This window comes from Molossus molossus, unplaced genomic scaffold (genome assembly GCF_014108415.1).
Source record: "Molossus molossus isolate mMolMol1 unplaced genomic scaffold, mMolMol1.p scaffold_m16_p_19, whole genome shotgun sequence".
Classification (NCBI taxonomy): Eukaryota; Metazoa; Chordata; class Mammalia; order Chiroptera; family Molossidae; genus Molossus; species Molossus molossus.
In genome coordinates, this window is record NW_023425354.1 from 15,615,059 (window position 1) to 15,633,107 (window position 18,049).

Sequence of the window (18,049 nt, forward strand, 5' to 3'; positions counted from 1 at the left end):
TGCGGTCCTGAGAGACCCGGGTTCGGTTCCCGTTAGGGGCGCGTACCTCGGTTGCAATTTGTCCCCAGCCCTGGTAGGTTGTGCGGGTGGCAGCCACTTGATGTGTCCCTTTCACATCGATGTTTCTCTCTCTCTCTCTGTTCCTCTCTTTCCCCCCACTCTACCTGAACAAAAAATGGAAAAATGTCCTCGGGTGAGGATAAAAAAATAAATAAATAAAAACAGGCAAAACCCTTCTTTGAGGTTAGAAGTCAGATTGGTTATCCTTGTAGCGGGATATAGGTTGCTATTAGAAAAAGAGCAAAAGGAGGGCTTCTGGAATGTTGGTGATTCTGTTTGTTAATCTGGGTGTTGGGTACATTAGTATGGTATGTTTGTGAACGTTCGCAGACCTGTGTCATACTTCCACATAAAGTTAGAAAAGTAAAAAGTTTGTAGTGGTGCCCTGGCCACTTTTGCTCAGCGGTTAGAGCGTCGGCCCGCGGACCAGTGAGTCTCGGGTTTGATTCCAGTCAAGGTCGTGTACCTTGGTTGTGGTTCGACCCCTGCCCTGGTCGGGTTGTGCAGATGGCAACCGGTCAATGTGTCTCTATCACGTCGATGTTTCTCTCTCTTGCACTGTCCCTCCCTTCCTCCCACCCTCCCTTCCACTCTATCTAATGATAAATGGAAAAATATCCTCCAGTGAGGAATAAAAAAATTTTTTTAAGTTTGTAGTGGTTTAGTTCTGCATATTTGGCCGTCCTAATTGCCCATGATTCGAAATTGAATAAATAGGACTGCTTAAATTGTGTTATGTTTCTTATATTCCTGGGGAATACAAGGTAGCTATTTTTGATAATGAATAATTTTATCTGTACTGACATGAAGTTATTAAATAAAGCAAGTTTCCGCACATATATCCCATTTATGTTAAAATAAGTCACTATACTTATGTTTGTATACACATAGAAAATTCTTAAAGAACACACACTAAATAATTAACAGCGGTGCCTGGACGGTGTGGCTTAGTTTGTTGAGCATCATCCCATGCACCAGGAGGTCACTGGTTCAATTCCCGGTCAGGACACATGCCTGGGTTGCAGGATCAATCCCCAGTAAGGGGGCATACAGGAGGCAGCTGATGTCTGTTTCTCTCTCTCCCTCTCCCTTCCTCTCTCTTTTAAAAAACCAATAAAAACATATTTAAAAAAAATAAATAATTGCCCTGGCCAGTTTGGCTCAGTGGTTAGAGCGTCAGCCTGTGGTCCAGGGAGACCCGGGTTCAGTTCCCGCTAAGGGCGTGTGCCTCGGTTGCGGTTTGTCCCCGGCCCTGGTTGGTCGTGTGGGTGGCAGCCACTCGATGTGTCCCTTTCATGTCCATGTTTAGTTTTCTCTCTCTCTCTCTCTCTCTTCCTCTATCTCCTTCCCACTCTGTCTGAACAAAAAATGAAAAAATGTTCTTGGGTGAGGATATAAAAATAAAAATAAATAGAAAAATAACAGTGGTTAGCCTTGAGGGTTAGTTTATGGGTAATGTGACAAAGTAGAGAACATTGAACTTTTACATAATTTTACTTTGAGCATGGATTACTCATGATAAAAATGCATTGAAAAAATATTAAATACTACTTTAAAGGCAAATGGATTGGGAGAAGTAATGTTGCTATATCTGATAAAATCTCCAAAGTGTGGTTAAAAGAAGAAAAGGAGCTGTGGGAGTAATTAGAGTACCCCCGACCCTGCAAAGTTAATATAGTTCCACCTTATTCTACCCCAGAGGGTGAGACAAATTTTAATGAGCTTGAATAAACAAAGTGAATGTAGGTACTTGATGTAAAGTAGAACTAAATTGCCTCTGCAACTTGTCATTTTAGTTGATCCAGAGTACCAGAAGGAAGCAGAACAGAGACATCGAGAATTGGCAGCTAAAGCTGGAGGATTTAATGACTTTGCAACTTTAGCTGTCATATTTGAGCAGTGCAAATCAAGGTATGTGAGTTGTATATACTGGAAATTATCAGTTTGAAATATAGCTCCACTATGTACTTAACTATATGACTTTAGACAATTAGGTTCAGTTGGGATGATATTGACCTTCAGGTGTTTTTATGAACATTAGTGAGATATATCTATGTCATGTGACTGTTAATTAGTAGGCATTTATAATGTTAGTTTTTTCTTCTCTCCCTAAACCTTTCCTGAAAATTACCTTATAGAATTTTGGTTCTGTGTAAGTAGCTTAGATGAGAAAATGATTGGATATTTGTTAAAACATATGTGTATAAAAAATCAATTTGCAAATTTGCAGCCCTGATCTGTGCATCAAAAGGTTGCTGATTCAATTCCTGGTTAGGGCACATGCCCAGCTTGCAGGCTCAATCCCCCGTAGGGGGTTTGTAGGAGGCAGCTGATAGATGTCTTTCTCTCATGTCAATATTTTCTCTCTCTCTCTCTCTCATGTCAATATTTTCTCTCTCTCTCTCTCTCTCTCTCTCTCCCTCTCCTTTCTTGTTTCTCTAGAAATCAATAAAAATATTTTATTGATCCACTTACGAATAATTTTTTTTTGACGTTTTTCTATTTTTTGTTCAGATGGAGTGGGAGAGAGAGAGAGAGAGAAACATCGATGTGAGCGAGACACATCGAGTGGTTGCCACCCACACAACCCAACCAGGGCCGGGGACAAACTACAACCGAGGTACATGCCCTTAGCAGGAACTGAACCCGGGTCTCTGGACCGCAGGCCGACGCTCTAACCCCTGAGCCAAACCGGCCAGGGTTACAAATAATTTTTAATTCATTCAGAGGCAACCACATTAATTTAGTTGTTTTTTCAAATTCCTTCAAGTGCTTTTTCAGTCATTGGACAGGTCTCATAAAAGAGCTGACAGTTAGCCCTGGCTGATTTGTTCAGTGGTTTGCACGTCAGCCCATGGACCAAAGAGTCTTGGCTTCGATTCCAGTCAGGGGCACCAAAAGAAAAAAAAAGAGCTGACAGTTACTTTTGGGTTTCTAGTTTTATGATAAAAATGAGGATGTTAGACTCTCTTTCACTTACAGAAGGTATTTTCAAGATACAGGTATTTTTGTTTTACAGTGGAGCTCCAGCTTCCTGGTGCCAAAACCATTGGATTCATTGGAGGTGCTTATTTTCTGCATTTCGTGTTGAAGCTCAACTTCGAGAACTAATCAGGAAGCTTAAACAGGTAATTGCTATAATGGCTCTTTTCTTGAGTATCATTTGGGCAAGACCCTCTGAGTACCAAAACCATGTAGTCAATTATGAGATGTTCTAGTCTGGCTTGTAGTAACAGGTGTCATTCCTAACCTTGTGTGAACACCAAGCATTGTAACCTCTTATCCTTCTAGGACAGCAGTTCTCAACCTGTGGGTCGTGACCCCTTTGGGGGTCTAATGACCCTTACACAGAGGTCACCTAAGACCATCGGAAAACACATATTTCTGATGGCGATTCATAACAATAGCAAAATTATAGTTATGGAGTAGCAATGAAAATAATTTTATGATTGGGGGTCACCACAACATGAGGAACTGTATTAAAGGGTCGCGGCATTAGAAAGGTTGAGAACCACTGTTCTAGGAGGTCCTTTACCTTGTGTTGGTAGTTTCCTCACATTCATATGCTAATCAGTTTTCAGCTGAAGACTGATCACTGGAGTTCTCTATGCTGGTCTCTTCTCTCCTGAACTCTGCCTGTGAACTCTAGTTGGTTTTCCTGGACTCTCAGCTCTGTTTCTTTAACTCTGGGAGTTCTCTGGATTCCACTTGGGTTTTTCCTTTTCTTTGCCTTGATCCAGAATTTCTTTCAAGGTTGACTAAGCTGGGGCGGTTGTTGGGTTTACTTCATTTATTTCCCCTTATTTATTTATTTTTGTTAATCCTCACTGAGGATATCTTTCCATTGATGTTTAGATAGTGGAAGGGAGGGAGTTGGGGGGGGGGCGGAGAGAGAGAAACATCCATGCAAGAGGGGCATATTGACTGGTTGTCTCCTGCATGTGCCCCAACCAGGGCTGGGGATCAAACCTGCAACCCAGATACATGACCTTGCTAGGGCTGACACTCTAACTGCTAAGCCAAACCAGCCAGGGCTATTTATTTTATTTTTAATGAATTTATTGGGGTGACATTGGTTAACAAAATTGTATAGGTTTCAGTTATACAATTCTATAATACATCTCTATATTGTATTGTGTGTTCATCACCCGAAATCAAGTCTCCTTCCTCACCATTTATCCCCCCTTTACCCTCTTCTACCTCCCCCCACCTCCCTTTCCCTCTGGTAATCACCATACTGTAGACTGAGTCTATGAGGGGTTTTTTTCTTTTCTTAATCCTTTCACCTTTTATTGTTTTTATTTTTTCATTCTTTTAGAGAGAGAGGAAGGGAGAGAGAGATGGAAACATCAATGTGAAAGAAAAACATCAATTGGCTGCCTCCTGCACGCCCCCTACTGGTGATCTAGCCAGCAACCCCGGCATGTGCCCTGACCGGGAATCAAACTGGGACCTCTCAGTCCATGGGACAATGCTCAATCCTCTGAGCCACACTGGCTGGGCTCCTTTCACCTTTTTTACCCAGCCCTGAACTTCCCCCTCCCCTCTGATACCTGTCAGTTTGTTCTCTGTATCTATATGTATTTGTTTCTATTTTGTTTGTTAGTTTATTTTGTACATTAGATTCCATATGTAAGCGAAATCATATGGTACTTGTCTTTCTCTGATTGGCTTATTTTACTTAGCATAATAGTCTACAGGCCCATCCATGCTATCAAAAAAGGGTAAGATTTCCTTGTTTATTACAGCTGAGTAGTGTTCTCTTGTGTAAATGTACCACAGCTTTTTTATCCACTCATCTACTGATGGGTGCTTTAGCTGTTTCCAAATATTGGCTATTATAAATAAAACTGCCATGAACATAGGGGTCTATATATTCTTTTCAATTAGTGTTTCGGGTTTCTTCGGTTATATTCTCAGAAGTGGAATTGCTGGGTCATGAGGCATTTCCATTTTTAATTTTTTTTGTATTAACACCATACTGCTTTTCACAGTAGCTGCACCACCAATCTACATTCCCACCAACCCTGCATGAGGGTTCCCCTTTCTCCACATCCTTGATAACACTTGTCTGCTGATTTATTGATGATAGCCATTCTGACAGGTGTGAAGTGATGTCTCATTATGGTTTTAATTTTCATTTCTCTGATGATTAGTGACATTGAGCATTTTTTCATATGTCTATTGGCCATTTATATGTCCAATATTGAGCATTGTCCCATGGACTGAGAGAGGTCCCAGTTTGATTCCCGGTCAGGGCACATGCCGGGGTTGCTGGCTAGATCACCAGTAGGGGGCGTGCAGGAGGCAGCCAATTGATGTTTTTCTTTCACATTGATGTTTCCATCTCTCTCTCCCTTCCTCTCTCTCTAAAAGAATGAAAAAATAAAAACAATAAAAGGTGAAAGGATTAAGAAAAGAAAAAAACCCCTCATAGACTCAGTCTACAGTATGGTGATTACCAGAGGGAAAGGGAGGTGGGGGGAGGTAGAAGAGGGTAAAGGGGGGATAAATGGTGAGGAAGGAGACTTGATTTCGGGTGATGAACACACAATACATTTTTTCACTTTTTTAGTAAGATAGAGTGGGAGGGAGAAAGAGGGAGGGAGGGAGGGAGAGAGAGAGAGAGAGAGAAAGAAAGAAACATCGACGTGAAAGGGACACATCGAGTAGCTGCCACCCACACAACCCAACCGGGGCTGGGGACAAACTGCATCCGAGGTACGTGTCTTTTGCAGGAACCAAACCTGGGTCTCTCTGGACCGCAAGCCGATGCTCTAACCGCTGAGCCAAACCGGCCAGGGCCATCCTTCATTTTATTTATGTGATGTATTACACTTACTGATTTGCAGATATTGTACCAACCTTGCATCCCCAGGATAAATCCCACTTGATCATGGTGTATGATCTTTTTAATGTATTGCTGGATCTGATTTGCTAATATTTTGTTGAGGATTTTAGCATCTATGGTCATCAGGGATATTTGCCTATAATTTTTTAAATTTGTAGTGTCTTTGCCTGGTTTTGGAATTAGGATAAGGCTGGCTTTGTAAAATGAGCTTGGGAGACTTCCCTCCTCTTGAATTTTTTGGAATAGTTTGAGAAGGATAGGTGTTCTTTTATGACTGTGAAGTTATTTGGTCCAGGACTTTTGTTTGTTGGGAGTTTTTTATTTTTTTATTTTTTATTACTGCTTCAATTTCATTAGTTGTATTCTTTTTGTTCAGGTTTTCTGTTTTTTCTTGATTCAGTTTTAGAAAATTGTATGTTTCTAGAAATTTATCCATTTCTTCCAGGTTGTCCAATTTGTTGACATGTAATTGTTGGTAATATTCTCTTAACAGTTCTTTGTATTTCTTTGGTGTCTATATTACTTCTCCCCTTTTATTTCTGATTTTATTCATTTGGGTCCTCTTCTTTATTTTTCCTTGATGAGTCTGGTTAAAGGTTTGTCTATCTTGTTTATCTTTTCAAAGAACCAGCTCTTTATTTCATTGATCTTTTGTACTGTTTTTAGACTCTGTTTTGTTTATTTCTGCTCCGATCTTTATTATTTCCCCCCTTCTAATTTGGGCTTTATTTGTTGTTGTTTTTCTAGTTTCTTTAGTGTAAAGTTAGATGGTTTATTTGAGAGTTTTCTTGTTTCTTGAGGTAAGCCTATAATGCTATGAATTTCCCTCTTAGGGATGCTTTCCCATAGATTTTGGGTTGTTGTGTTCTCATTTTCATTTGTTTCAAAGTATCTTTTGATTTCTTCCTTGATGTCATTGTTAACCCATTCATTGTTTAATAACATGCTATTTAACCTCCATGTCTTTGTGTGTTTTTCAGTTTTTGTTTGTTTTTAATCATGATTGATTTCTAGTTTCATACTATCATGGTCAGAGAAGATGCTTGATACGATTTCAGTTTTCTCAAATTTATTGAGACTTGTTTTGCAGCCTAACATGTGGTTTGTCCTAGAAAATGTTCCACGTGTACTTGAAAAGAATGTATATTCTGCTTTGGGGTGAAATACTCTGAAGATATCAGTTAAACCCATCTGATCTAGTATGTCATTAAAAGCCACTGTTTCCTTGTCGATCTCTGTCTGGAAGATCTATCCATTGATGTCAGTGGAGTGTTAAAATCCTCTACTATGACTGTATTGCTATCAATCTCTCCATTTTTGTCCATCAAGATATGCTTTATATATTTAGGTGCTCCTATGTTGGGTGCATAAATGTTTGCAAGGGGTATATCCTGTTGTTGTATTGCTCCCTTTATTGTTATGAAATATCCTTCTTTGTCTCTTACTATAGCCTTTGTTTTAAAGTCTATTTTGTCATACACGAAGTATTGCTATCCCAGCTTTTTTTTTTTTGGTTTTCATTTCCATTTGTAAGAAATATCTTTTACCATTCCTTTACCTTTACTCTGTGAGATCTTTTGTTCTGAGGTGGAGTTCTTGTAGATAGCATATATGAGTTTGTTTTCTTATCCATTCAACTACCCTATGTCTTTTGATTAGAGCATTTAAGCCATTTACATTTAAAGTGATTATTAATAGGTATGTATTTATTGCCATTTTTTTCTTTTAATTGTGTTTCTCTTTTTATTTTTCTTCTTAAAGAAGTCCCTTTAACATTTATTTACTTTTTTAAATCTTCACCTGAGGATTTTTTTTAACTAATTGACTTTAGAGAGAGGAAGGGAGAGAGAAACATCAATGTGAGAGAGAAACAGTGATCCGTTGCCTCCCATATACACCCTGACCAGGGGTCAGACTTGCAATCTAGGTATGTGCCCTGGCAGGGAATCAAACCCGCAACATTTTGGTGTATGGAACAATGCTCCAACCAACTGAGCTACCAGGCCAGGGCCCTTTAACATTTCCTGTAACACTGGTTTGGTGGTAACAAATTCTTTTGGCCTTTTTTTTTTTTTTGGTGGGGGGTGGGGGCGGTTTTGGGAAGCTCTTTATTTCCCCCTCAATTTAAAATGATAGCCTTGCCCTGGCCGGTTTGGCTCAGCGGTTAGAGCGTCGGCCTGCTGTCCCGAGAGACCCGGGTTCGGTTCCCGCTAAGGGCATGTACCTCGGTTGCAGTTTGTCCCCGGCCCTGGTTGGGTGGGTGGCAGCCACTCGATGTGTCCCTTTCACATCGATGTTTCTCTCTCTCTTCCTCTCTCTCCCTCCCACTCTACCTGAACAAAAAATAGAAAAATGTCCTCAGGTGAGGATAAAAAAAAATAATAATAAAAATAAAATAAAATAAAATAAAATAAAATAAAATGATAGCCTTGCTGAGTAAAGCAGTCTTAGTTGTAGGTCCTTACTTTTCATCATTTTGACTATTTCATGCCAATCCCTTCTGGCCTAAAATGTTTTTGCTGAGAAATCAGCTGATAGTCTTATGAGAGGGAGCTCCCTTGTAGGTAACTGTCTTTCTCTTGCTGCTTTTAAGATTCTCTCTTTGTCTTTAACCTTTGCCATTTTAATTGTGATACGTCTTGGTATGGGGCCTATTTGGGTTCATCTTGTTTGGGACTCTCCCTTGCTTTATTTATTTCTTAGAGATCATTATTCCTTATTGCTTGATATATATACAATATTTTAGAAATCATTATTTCATAAGTTTTGTCTATATTTTGGTTGTTTCAAGCACAAGGGAAATCTGATCCCTCTTACTTCATATTGGCCAGAAATATAATCTAGAAATGTGGATTTTTCACAAAAAAAAGAATATTTTAAAATGTTCTGTGAGATTTACCATTGTGTGTATATATATATATATATATATTCTTTCTGTAGCAAAGTGATTTCCCAAGAGAGACCTTTGAAGGCCCTAAGCATGAAGTACTGCGAAGATGTCTTTGTGCAGGCTATTTCAAAAATGTAGCTCGAAGGTAAGGAATATGAGCTTGAGAGATGGGTAAAGAAATGCTACTTTATTTGACTATACTATTGAACTGTTTAGTATTAAAGATTGATGATTTGACTCTGGCTGGTTTGGTTCAGTTGTTAGAGCATCAGCCTGTAGACCAAAGAGTCGCGGGTTCAATTCCGGTCAAGGGCACATACCTCAGTTGCAGTTCAGGCCCTGGCCCTGGTTGGGGTCATGTAGGAGGCAACCAATTGATGACTCTCTCACATTGATGTTTCTCTCTCTCTTTCTCCCTCCCACTCTATCTGAAGATAAATGGAAAAGTATCCTCGGGTGAGGATTAATAAAAACCAAAAGATTGGTGACTTGATTTAAGCTCTGTGATTATGATGACATGTGTTACATTGATCCTTTTCATAGCTGTGACTTGTGCAGGGAGAGCTGCAGTGGCTCAGAGTGGAATATTAGAGCTCAAGTGTGGCAGGAGGGGTCTGAAGGCCAGATTTCCAGCATGGGTATCAGTGCCTAAGTTGAGTGACAGAGCTTTTCTTGCAGAAGAGGGTGGCTCTGCTTGGGGTGTGAAAGCCAAAGGTTGAGGATGGCATCCCTGAAGGTTGATGTGGAGTGGCAGGGCTTGAGCAGGATGGAGAAAACACTCACATGGGAGTTGTTCAGTAGTGAGTGTCAGAGTGAGGAGGGCATCTTTGTCAGGTTCATGATGGGAGAGTCATTATATACAGAGGAATTGATCACATAATTAAATATATTAAGGATAATAGTAAAGGAGTTGGAAACACTAAAAGGGAGAAAACACGAATGAGCTCTGTGGTGTTGGATTGGAACTTTGGGGTGTCATTGTGAATTTATGGTTTTGTTTTGTATTTTAATCCTCACTTGAGGATATTTTTCCATTGACTTTTTTTTTTAGAGTAGGAGGAAGAAGGGGAGGGAGGGAGGGAGGGAGGGAGAGAGACAGAGAGAGAGACTCGTTGATGTGAGAGAGACACATCGATTGGTTGAGAATGAAGGGGAGGGAGGGGGAGAGGGGGAGAGAGAGAGAGAGAGAGAGAGAGAGAGAGAGAGAGAGAGACTCGTTTGGTTGTCTACCACATGACCCCAACCAGGGCTGGGGATCCAACTCAAAACTGCGGTATGTGCCCTTGACAGGGACTTCTTGGTCCGTAGGCCAACAACGCTCTAACTGCTGAGCCAGACCGGCCAGGGCAAACTTAGTTTTTTAATATAGTTAGATGGATGGATAGATCAATATGGTAATAAAAACAGATGTTACTGTGAATATATATAAAACATGTATTTGTATGTGTGCAAATATTTATATACATACATACCCTAACTCTAAGATCGACTAGGAGCAATGACACCATAATAGCAAGGAAGATACTTAATGCCCCAATTTTGACTTGGAAAAATCATCTGCCACTTGAAGGATTCATGCCTCTGGGAAAGTACAAGATGAGCCCAGAACATCTTATTTTGCCAGCGAGCACAGAAGTTTGTTGAGGCCATGTCAGAAGTTCATAAGAGCCAGTTTGAATAGGTGCCCACTGATCAAATATGGAACATTTTGAGAATCAAAATAAATGATAGTAATGGATTATATAATCACTGAATAAAATGTGAAGTCGTGTCAGTAAGTATAAAAATTAGTCAATGAATAAGTTAAAAGTTTAATGACAAATATAATTATTTACATAGTTGAGCATCTCTCTACAAAATTCTTGTTAATTACAAAGAGAGAAGTAACTTTTCAGTGTAAAGGCCTGGCAGATGCTACCTATGTCAGATAATCAAAGTGAATATTATCAGTTGTGAAACAAATCAAAGTCATGTTTTTCCTGATAGGATATAATGAAAACTTTACAGCATCACTTCTGTGATATTCCTGCCAAAGATGCATAACCTGAATCTAACCATTCTGAAACAGACAAACTCACATTGAGGGACATACTACAATATAACTAGTCTATAATCTTTAAAAATGTCAGAATGGCTGGCTGGTGTGGCTCAGTGGTTGAGCATCAACTATGTACCAAGCGGTCTCCAGTTCAATTCTCAGTCAGGTCACGTGCCCAGTTTGTGGGTCCAGTCCCCAGAGGGGGGCATGCATTCAATGTTCTCTCACATTGATGTTTCTGTCTCTCTCTCCCTCTCCCTTCCTCTCTCTCTAAAATCAATTTAAAAAAATTGTTTTTAAAGTGTCAGGATTATGAAGGTCAAAGAAAGACTGGGGAAGTATTCCAGGATGAAGGAGACTAAGGGGACATGAAAAGTAAAAGCAATACATGATTTTTGAACTGGATCCTTTTGCCATAAAGGATATTATTAGCCCTGGCTGGTTGCTCAGTGGTTAGAGCATTGGCCCTCCGACCAAAGAGTCTCGGGTTCAATTCTGGTCAAGGGCATGTACTTTGGTTGTGGTTTGGTTCCAGCCCTGGTTGGGGTCATGTGGGAGGCAACCAGTAGATGTGTTTCTCTCACATTGATGTTTCTCTCTCTCTCTCTGTCCCTCCTTCCACTCAATCTGAGGATAAATGGAAAAATATCCTTGGGTGAGGATTTTTTTTAAAAAGGATATTATTAGAATATTTGATAAAACTTTGGTGGGGTCTGAGGATTAAATGTTAGTAATATATCAGTGTTAATTTTCTGGTTTTGTTGTATGTGTTATGATTATGTAGAAGAAGGTCCTTGGTTGTAGGAAATGCACACTCGGGTATTTGGGAATGATGGGGGTATAAGGTTGGCAACTAACTCTCAAATGATTCAAGTAAAAAATATTTTTGTACTGTACAGATATATTAACAATTATAATCCTGTCTGATCTGGGTTATAATAGGAATATATATAATGTACTAGAGGAAATCAATTTTTTTTTTTTTAATCCTCACCGGAGGACATTTTTCCATTTTTTTGTTCAGATAGAGCAGGAGAGAGAGAGAGAAACATCGATGTGAAGGGACACATTGAGTGGCTGCCACCCGCACGACCAACCAGGACCGGGGGCAAACTGCAACCGAGGTACGTGCCCTTAGCGGGAACCAAACCCGGGTCTCTCTGTACCACAGGCCGACGTTCCAACCGCTGAGCCAAACCAGCCAGGGCGAGGAAATCAATTTTGATGATTGAACTAGGGCTATTATTTTAACAAATGTTTGGAATAACATTATGTAGGGAAGTGTAGAAGAAGGTAAGAATTTGAAATTGACATGAATTAGAAAAATTCATGCAATATTCTAATTGTCAGATTTTAGAATAGTGAAAATCACTTATACCTTTAAAAAGAGATATAAATAACACCATGTTTAAGTCAGAAGACCTATGATTGGGATTTGCTTTTAGCATACATTGGCTCTGTGACCTTTAGAAGGCTAGCTAATTTGTTTGAAATCTCACTTTTGACCTTAAGGTGCCTGGCTCTCAAAACTCCTCCATTGTTTTGAGCCTTTATTAGGAAAGTATTTTGGAAATTTTGGAAATTCTAAAGCACAAACAATATTATTGGTTTGTTTTTTTTTAATCCTCACCTGAGGATTTTTTTTTTTTTTATCCTTACCCGAGGACAATTTTTCATTTTTTGTTCAGATAGAGCAGGAGGGAGAGAGAGGAAGAGAGAGAGAGAAACATCGACGTGAAAGGGACACATTGAGTGGCTACCACCGCACGACCCAACCAGGGATGGGGACAAACTGCAACCAAGGTACATGCCCTTAGCAGGAACCGAACCCGGGTTTCTCTGGACCGCAGGATGATGCTCTAACTGCTGAGCCAAACTGGCTAGGGCCCGAGGATTTTTTTTATGTATCTACAGATAGAGTGGGAGGGAGATAGAGGGAGAAAGGGAGAGAGAAAGAAACATTGACATGAGAGGGACACATTGACTGGCTGCCTCCCACACAACCCCAACCAGGGCAGGGACAAATTGCAACCCAGGTACGTACGTACCCTTGACGGGAATAGAACCCGTGACTCATTTGTCAGTGGGCTGATGCTGTACTGCTTAGCCAAACCAGCCAGGCCAATATTATTGTTAATATTACTACTTATTAACCAAAAATGTTTATACTTAAATGACTGTTTAAGTTGTATCAATAGTTTAATTTGAATTGGTAGAAAAGTACTAGTGACACTTGAATAAACTTAAACCTCTGTTTATGGTGCTCTTTGTAGCAGAACATATAATAATTGTTTGTTTGACTTAGGTCTCTCTCTATGTCTTTGTTTTGCTGATGGTGTCTTTATTCTTTGTTTTTTGTTTGTTGTTTTTTTTGGGGGGGGCGCTGTTTAGATCTGTTGGAAGAACGTTTTGCACAATGGATGGGCGTGGAAGCCCAGTTCACATTCATCCTTCCTCAGCAGTAAGTACCTTATTTTTAATAAAGAGAAGACATTTGTAAAGATGTAGGATTAAGTGATATACAGATGTCTTCTACTTTTCGCTTTGAGGTTAAGTTTACAGTTTATCTATATTACATAAGGCTGTAAAGTTATTGAGTCTTGGGTCTCTGCATCCTGTTTGAAACATAGAGATTAATTCAGAAGAGTTTGGGCTAACAGTATTTGGTTGGTCTAATGTGGAACAAGGCAGTTTATTGAGTTATCATCCTTAAATGAATTCTTTTGTACAGCTTCACGAACAGGAAACCAAACTTGAATGGATCATTTTTCATGAGGTATTAGTTACCACCAAAGTCTACGCAAGAATTGTGTGTCCAATTCGTTATGAGTGGGTGAGAGACTTGTTACCCAAGTTGCATGAATTTAATGCACATGATCTGAGCAGTGTGGCCCGACGTGAGGCAAGAGAAGATGCAAGAAGGAGATGGACGAATAAGGAAAATGTAAAACATCTGAAGGGTGAGTGTAACACTTGTTCTAGTGATGTAAGTCCAGGAAACACAAATGTCCAAATTCTTATATAATTATAGAAATATTGTTATAGGACTTAGATTCTGGCTTTATCTACCCAGAAAGCAAAGAATTATGAGTTTCAGACTTAGTTTACTTTGACTTCCTTCTTTCCTTCCAGTAAATCTTGTTTTTCTTAACCCCTCTGTCTAACAACATTACTAATAAGAACATATACTGAGCTTTTACCGTATGCTAAAAAGTTATATTACCCCACTGAATTTTCATAATAACCCTATAAGGTAAGTATATGTCCCCACTTTATACATAAAGAAGTACTTAGCAGTGTACAATAATTTGCTGAGAATCCCATAGCTCATAATTGGTGAATCTGGATTCTGAATCCAAAAACCTGATTCTGTGACCTATGTTCTATTATGCCATACTGCTTCCCAGTAGTGCTTTACTATTTTTAGTTGGTTTATAAAATTTTGTAAATTACCTCAGAATATCTTTTTTCCCATGATATGTTAGGTCCTTAGTTGGGAATAAACTGTTGTGGTACTGAATTAGGACAGAAAGCTTAATTCTTAGCTCACATACAAAAAGTTTTTCATTTCAGTAAAGCTATTTGAGGCTGATTGATGAAGCAAGTTATTATCCTTATTTAACATCACTGAGAAATGGAATGGGGAGGAATTTTGTCCAAGATGATAGAAGAGTCTTTTAGTAATGTTAGACACTAGGTGTTTTGTTGCAGTGTATAACTGTAGTGTATAAATGCTTGAATAGGGTCAGTTTTTTTGATTACTTAGGCCTCCATGCTCTTGTTTTTTAACCGTAGACTACATCGTTTTCTTTTTTTTTTAAATCCTCACCCGAGGACATTTTTTCCATTTTTGTTCAGATAGAGTGGGAGGGGGAGAGAGAGAGAGAGAGAGAGAGAAACATTGATGTGAAAGGGACACATCGAGTCGCTGCTGCCCACACGACCCAACCAGGGCCGGGGACAAACTGCAACTGAGGTACGTGCCCTTAGCGGGAACTGAACCCGGGTCTCTCTGGACTGCAGGCTGATGCTCTAACCGCTGAGCCAAACTGGCCAGGGCTCTTTTTTTTTTTTTATCCTCACCGGAGGACTTTTTTTTTCCCCATTTTTGTTCAGATAGAGTGGGAGGGAGAGAGAGAGAGAGAGAGAAACATCGACGTGAAAAGGACACATTGAGTGGCTGCCTCTTGCATGACCCAAACCAGGGCTGGGGATGAATTGCAACGGAGGTATGTGCCCTTGGCCGGAATTGAACCCGTGACTCATTGATCCATGGGCCGACGCTCTAACCTCTGAGCCAAACCGGCCAGGGCACATCGTTTCTTTTGAAAGGGCAGAATTTAATTTCATTTTACCCTGAACATTGAAAAATCAGAGTATCTCTTTCTCTTAACATTTCTAGCACTGAATCTCAAAACTAAAGTTTTAATGGTTTAATTTGTAATGTTTTCAGATGGAATATCAAAAGAAGTCCTAAAGAAGATGCAAAGGAGAAATGACGATAAATCTATATCTGATGCACGTGCTCGTTTCCTGGAGAGAAAGCAGCAGAGGTCCCAGGATCACAGTGACACACTGAAGGAATCAGGCTAAGCAGTAACCCCTCCAATTCAGGAAGTAGGAAAAGCAGCCAAGAAATGTGCTTCTACTTTGCCATTTATGTAAGACCGCACTACCAAGAGGAAGTGGTCAGCAGCTGTTATTAGCATACCAGCTAAAAGCAAATCAAAGCTCATTAATACCAATGAATGGAATTTTCAAAGAAAACATTGGGTTGCCATAGTCATAGGCAATGATACATGAAACCAATGAAAGACAATACATGTGATATTTTTCTCACTTCAATTTTGCTGGCCTTAACTGGTATCAAATGCTGTTGTGGAGATATTTTCAAAGAACATTGAATTTTATGTAATCAGCGTGTATTCCATTTGCATTGAAGCATTAAAAATTATTTTCCTTAAATCTCTTTAAGGCCTTCTTGTTGCTATTAGAATAGTATTATATCAGATTATCAGGTATGTGACCATTTCCTTCAGAAGGCTTGAACATAAGAAGTTTTTACTCAGCAATACTTAGATGTCTGTTTAATTGCTAAAGAGCTTTATAGATATTTAGAAAAAAGGCGTAATTAGTAAATAAGAAAATTGCCTATGGCAAGGTTCTTTGTTGAATTAATATTAATCCTTAAATTGATTTTTCTGGTATTATACAAATTCCTTTTTTATATAAAAGTATATTGTTTAAAACAGTAGCTATAGCCATTAACCAAAGGACAGATGATATGTATATGTTCTTTTTGTAGCTGTCCCTACATACTTGTATCAGCGCCATGTATGTAGGTGTGACGGTGTTTCAAACAGCCCTTCCACCTGGCCTACTCTCTTGCCTCCAGCTGCTTGGGTAGGACCATTTAAACATCTATTATGCAGATCTTGAGATGGGATTTTTAAAGCAGCCAACATTACATGACCAGTGTTTCAAATTGGAACCTCGAGGCTAATTAGTATCACACTCAGGCCACATTCAACACTTGCCCACTCTGTTGTTTACTGCCTTGTATTCTAGTTATTTGTGTATTTGTCTTTCTCTCCTACTAGATTATACGCTCCTTGTGGGCAGGGACTATGTCTTTTTCATCTTTGTATCTTTCATGGCACCTAGCACAGTGCTTTGCACATAGTAGTCACTCAGTGTTTGTTAAATAAAGCTATTAGTGTATTTAAAATGCAAAAGGCAGTATAATGTGTGTTTTTAGAATTTTTTGTAAAAATTAAGAATCTAATTTTTTTATAGGTAACTAACACTTTTGCAATTATTTCCTTTGGCATCTAAATAGTTTTCTGTTCAATATTAGATACTTGAAATCTTTATTGAAAAATTACATGAGGATCCATATCCATGTGTTTATTCTTGAAGTAAGGTGAGTGGTGATGGTTTCTCTGAGCATTCCTAGCATTGTTAAATGTTCATTTTCATCTGCAGTGCTCCAGACAGTTTCAGCACATTAGTCCTATCAGTTCCTCCTCTCAGGTATATGTATCAGTGCATTCCTTTGATGTGGCAGGGGTGTATGTGGATTCTTGGAATGAAAGCTCTTTTATTTCCATAAACTAAGCACACATTCAGTAATTTAAGCAAACGTTCTAAATCTATAGTCCATCCTCAAATTTTATTAGTTCTCCTAATAAAGTCCTTTATAATGTTTTTCCCAGTTCAGGACTTAGTCAAGAATCACGTATTTAAAAAGAAAATGTTTGTATTGATTTTAGAGAGAGAGGAAGGGAGAGGGAGAGAAACATCAACAGATTGACTGCCTCCTGCATGCCCCATGCCAGGGACCGAGCCCACAACCTGGCATCTGTCCCGACCAGGAATCGAACCAGTAACCCATTGGTCTAGGGGTCCATGCTCAACCATTGAGCCACACTGGCTGGGCAAGAATCATATTATATTTAATCTCTTTTAATCTGGAAAAAGTCCTTAGTCTTTCTTTGTCTTTTACATTTAACATTTTTGACATTTTAAAATTATACAGGCTAGTTATTTTATAGAATGTTCTCAATTTGTATTTCTCTTCAGACATCAAATTTGGAAGCACGTGTTATTTACCCCATATTGATATTAATTTTGATTACTTGGTTAGGGGTTTTTAAAATTTTATTTCTTCAGTAAAGTTACTCTTATAATTAATAAGTAATTTGGAGGAAGGATACTTTGAGATTATGTGAAATAGCCTATTCCTCATAACTTATTACCCTCTGGATTTATCATCAACTGATGTTTCTTGCCTGAATCAGTTTTATTTTTATGGTTATAAAATGATTTTCCCCCTTTAATTCTTTCCTATATTTATTTGTTGTTATATTGTAAGGAAGAGCATTCCTTGAAGAAGAATTTCTGATAAACAGATGGATGCTAGGAAGAGCATAGATCAAGACAGAGATTAGAAAGCCCAGGGAATATTTGAGAGATGGCAAACAGTCCAGTTTATTTGGTGCATAGAGTACATATTAGGAGAATAAGAGGCTGAAAATGTTGGTCGAGGAGAGATTATGGAAGACTTTGAAAGCCACCCTGTAGAATTTGGATGTTTTTGTACTACATATGAATTTATTGGAGGAGAATGACATAATTTCAGTGTTAAGGCATAACTGTGGCAGTGGTGTCGATAAGAGAAAATTATTCCCATTGAGAGGGTGAGAGAGTA

General features: G+C 39.0%; 1 protein-coding gene across 3 annotated transcripts in view; it reads left to right on the top strand.

Annotated features, from left to right (window-relative positions):
- The window catches only part of DHX40 (DEAH-box helicase 40), a 49,900-nt gene extending 33,332 nt beyond the window's left edge, over positions 1 to 16,568 (top strand). For all 3 annotated transcript variants that reach the window (XM_036268288.1, XM_036268289.1, XM_036268287.1), the window contains 6 exons: positions 1,857 to 1,971; positions 3,080 to 3,188; positions 8,852 to 8,946; positions 13,231 to 13,300; positions 13,571 to 13,799; positions 15,293 to 16,568. In XM_036268288.1, the coding sequence (XP_036124181.1) occupies positions 1,857 to 1,971; positions 3,080 to 3,188; positions 8,852 to 8,946; positions 13,231 to 13,300; positions 13,571 to 13,799; positions 15,293 to 15,432 (758 nt within the window). In that variant the 3' untranslated portion in view covers positions 15,433 to 16,568. The remainder of the gene's footprint in view (positions 1 to 1,856; positions 1,972 to 3,079; positions 3,189 to 8,851; positions 8,947 to 13,230; positions 13,301 to 13,570; positions 13,800 to 15,292) is intronic.
- The last annotated feature ends 1,481 nt before the right edge of the window (positions 16,569 to 18,049 follow it).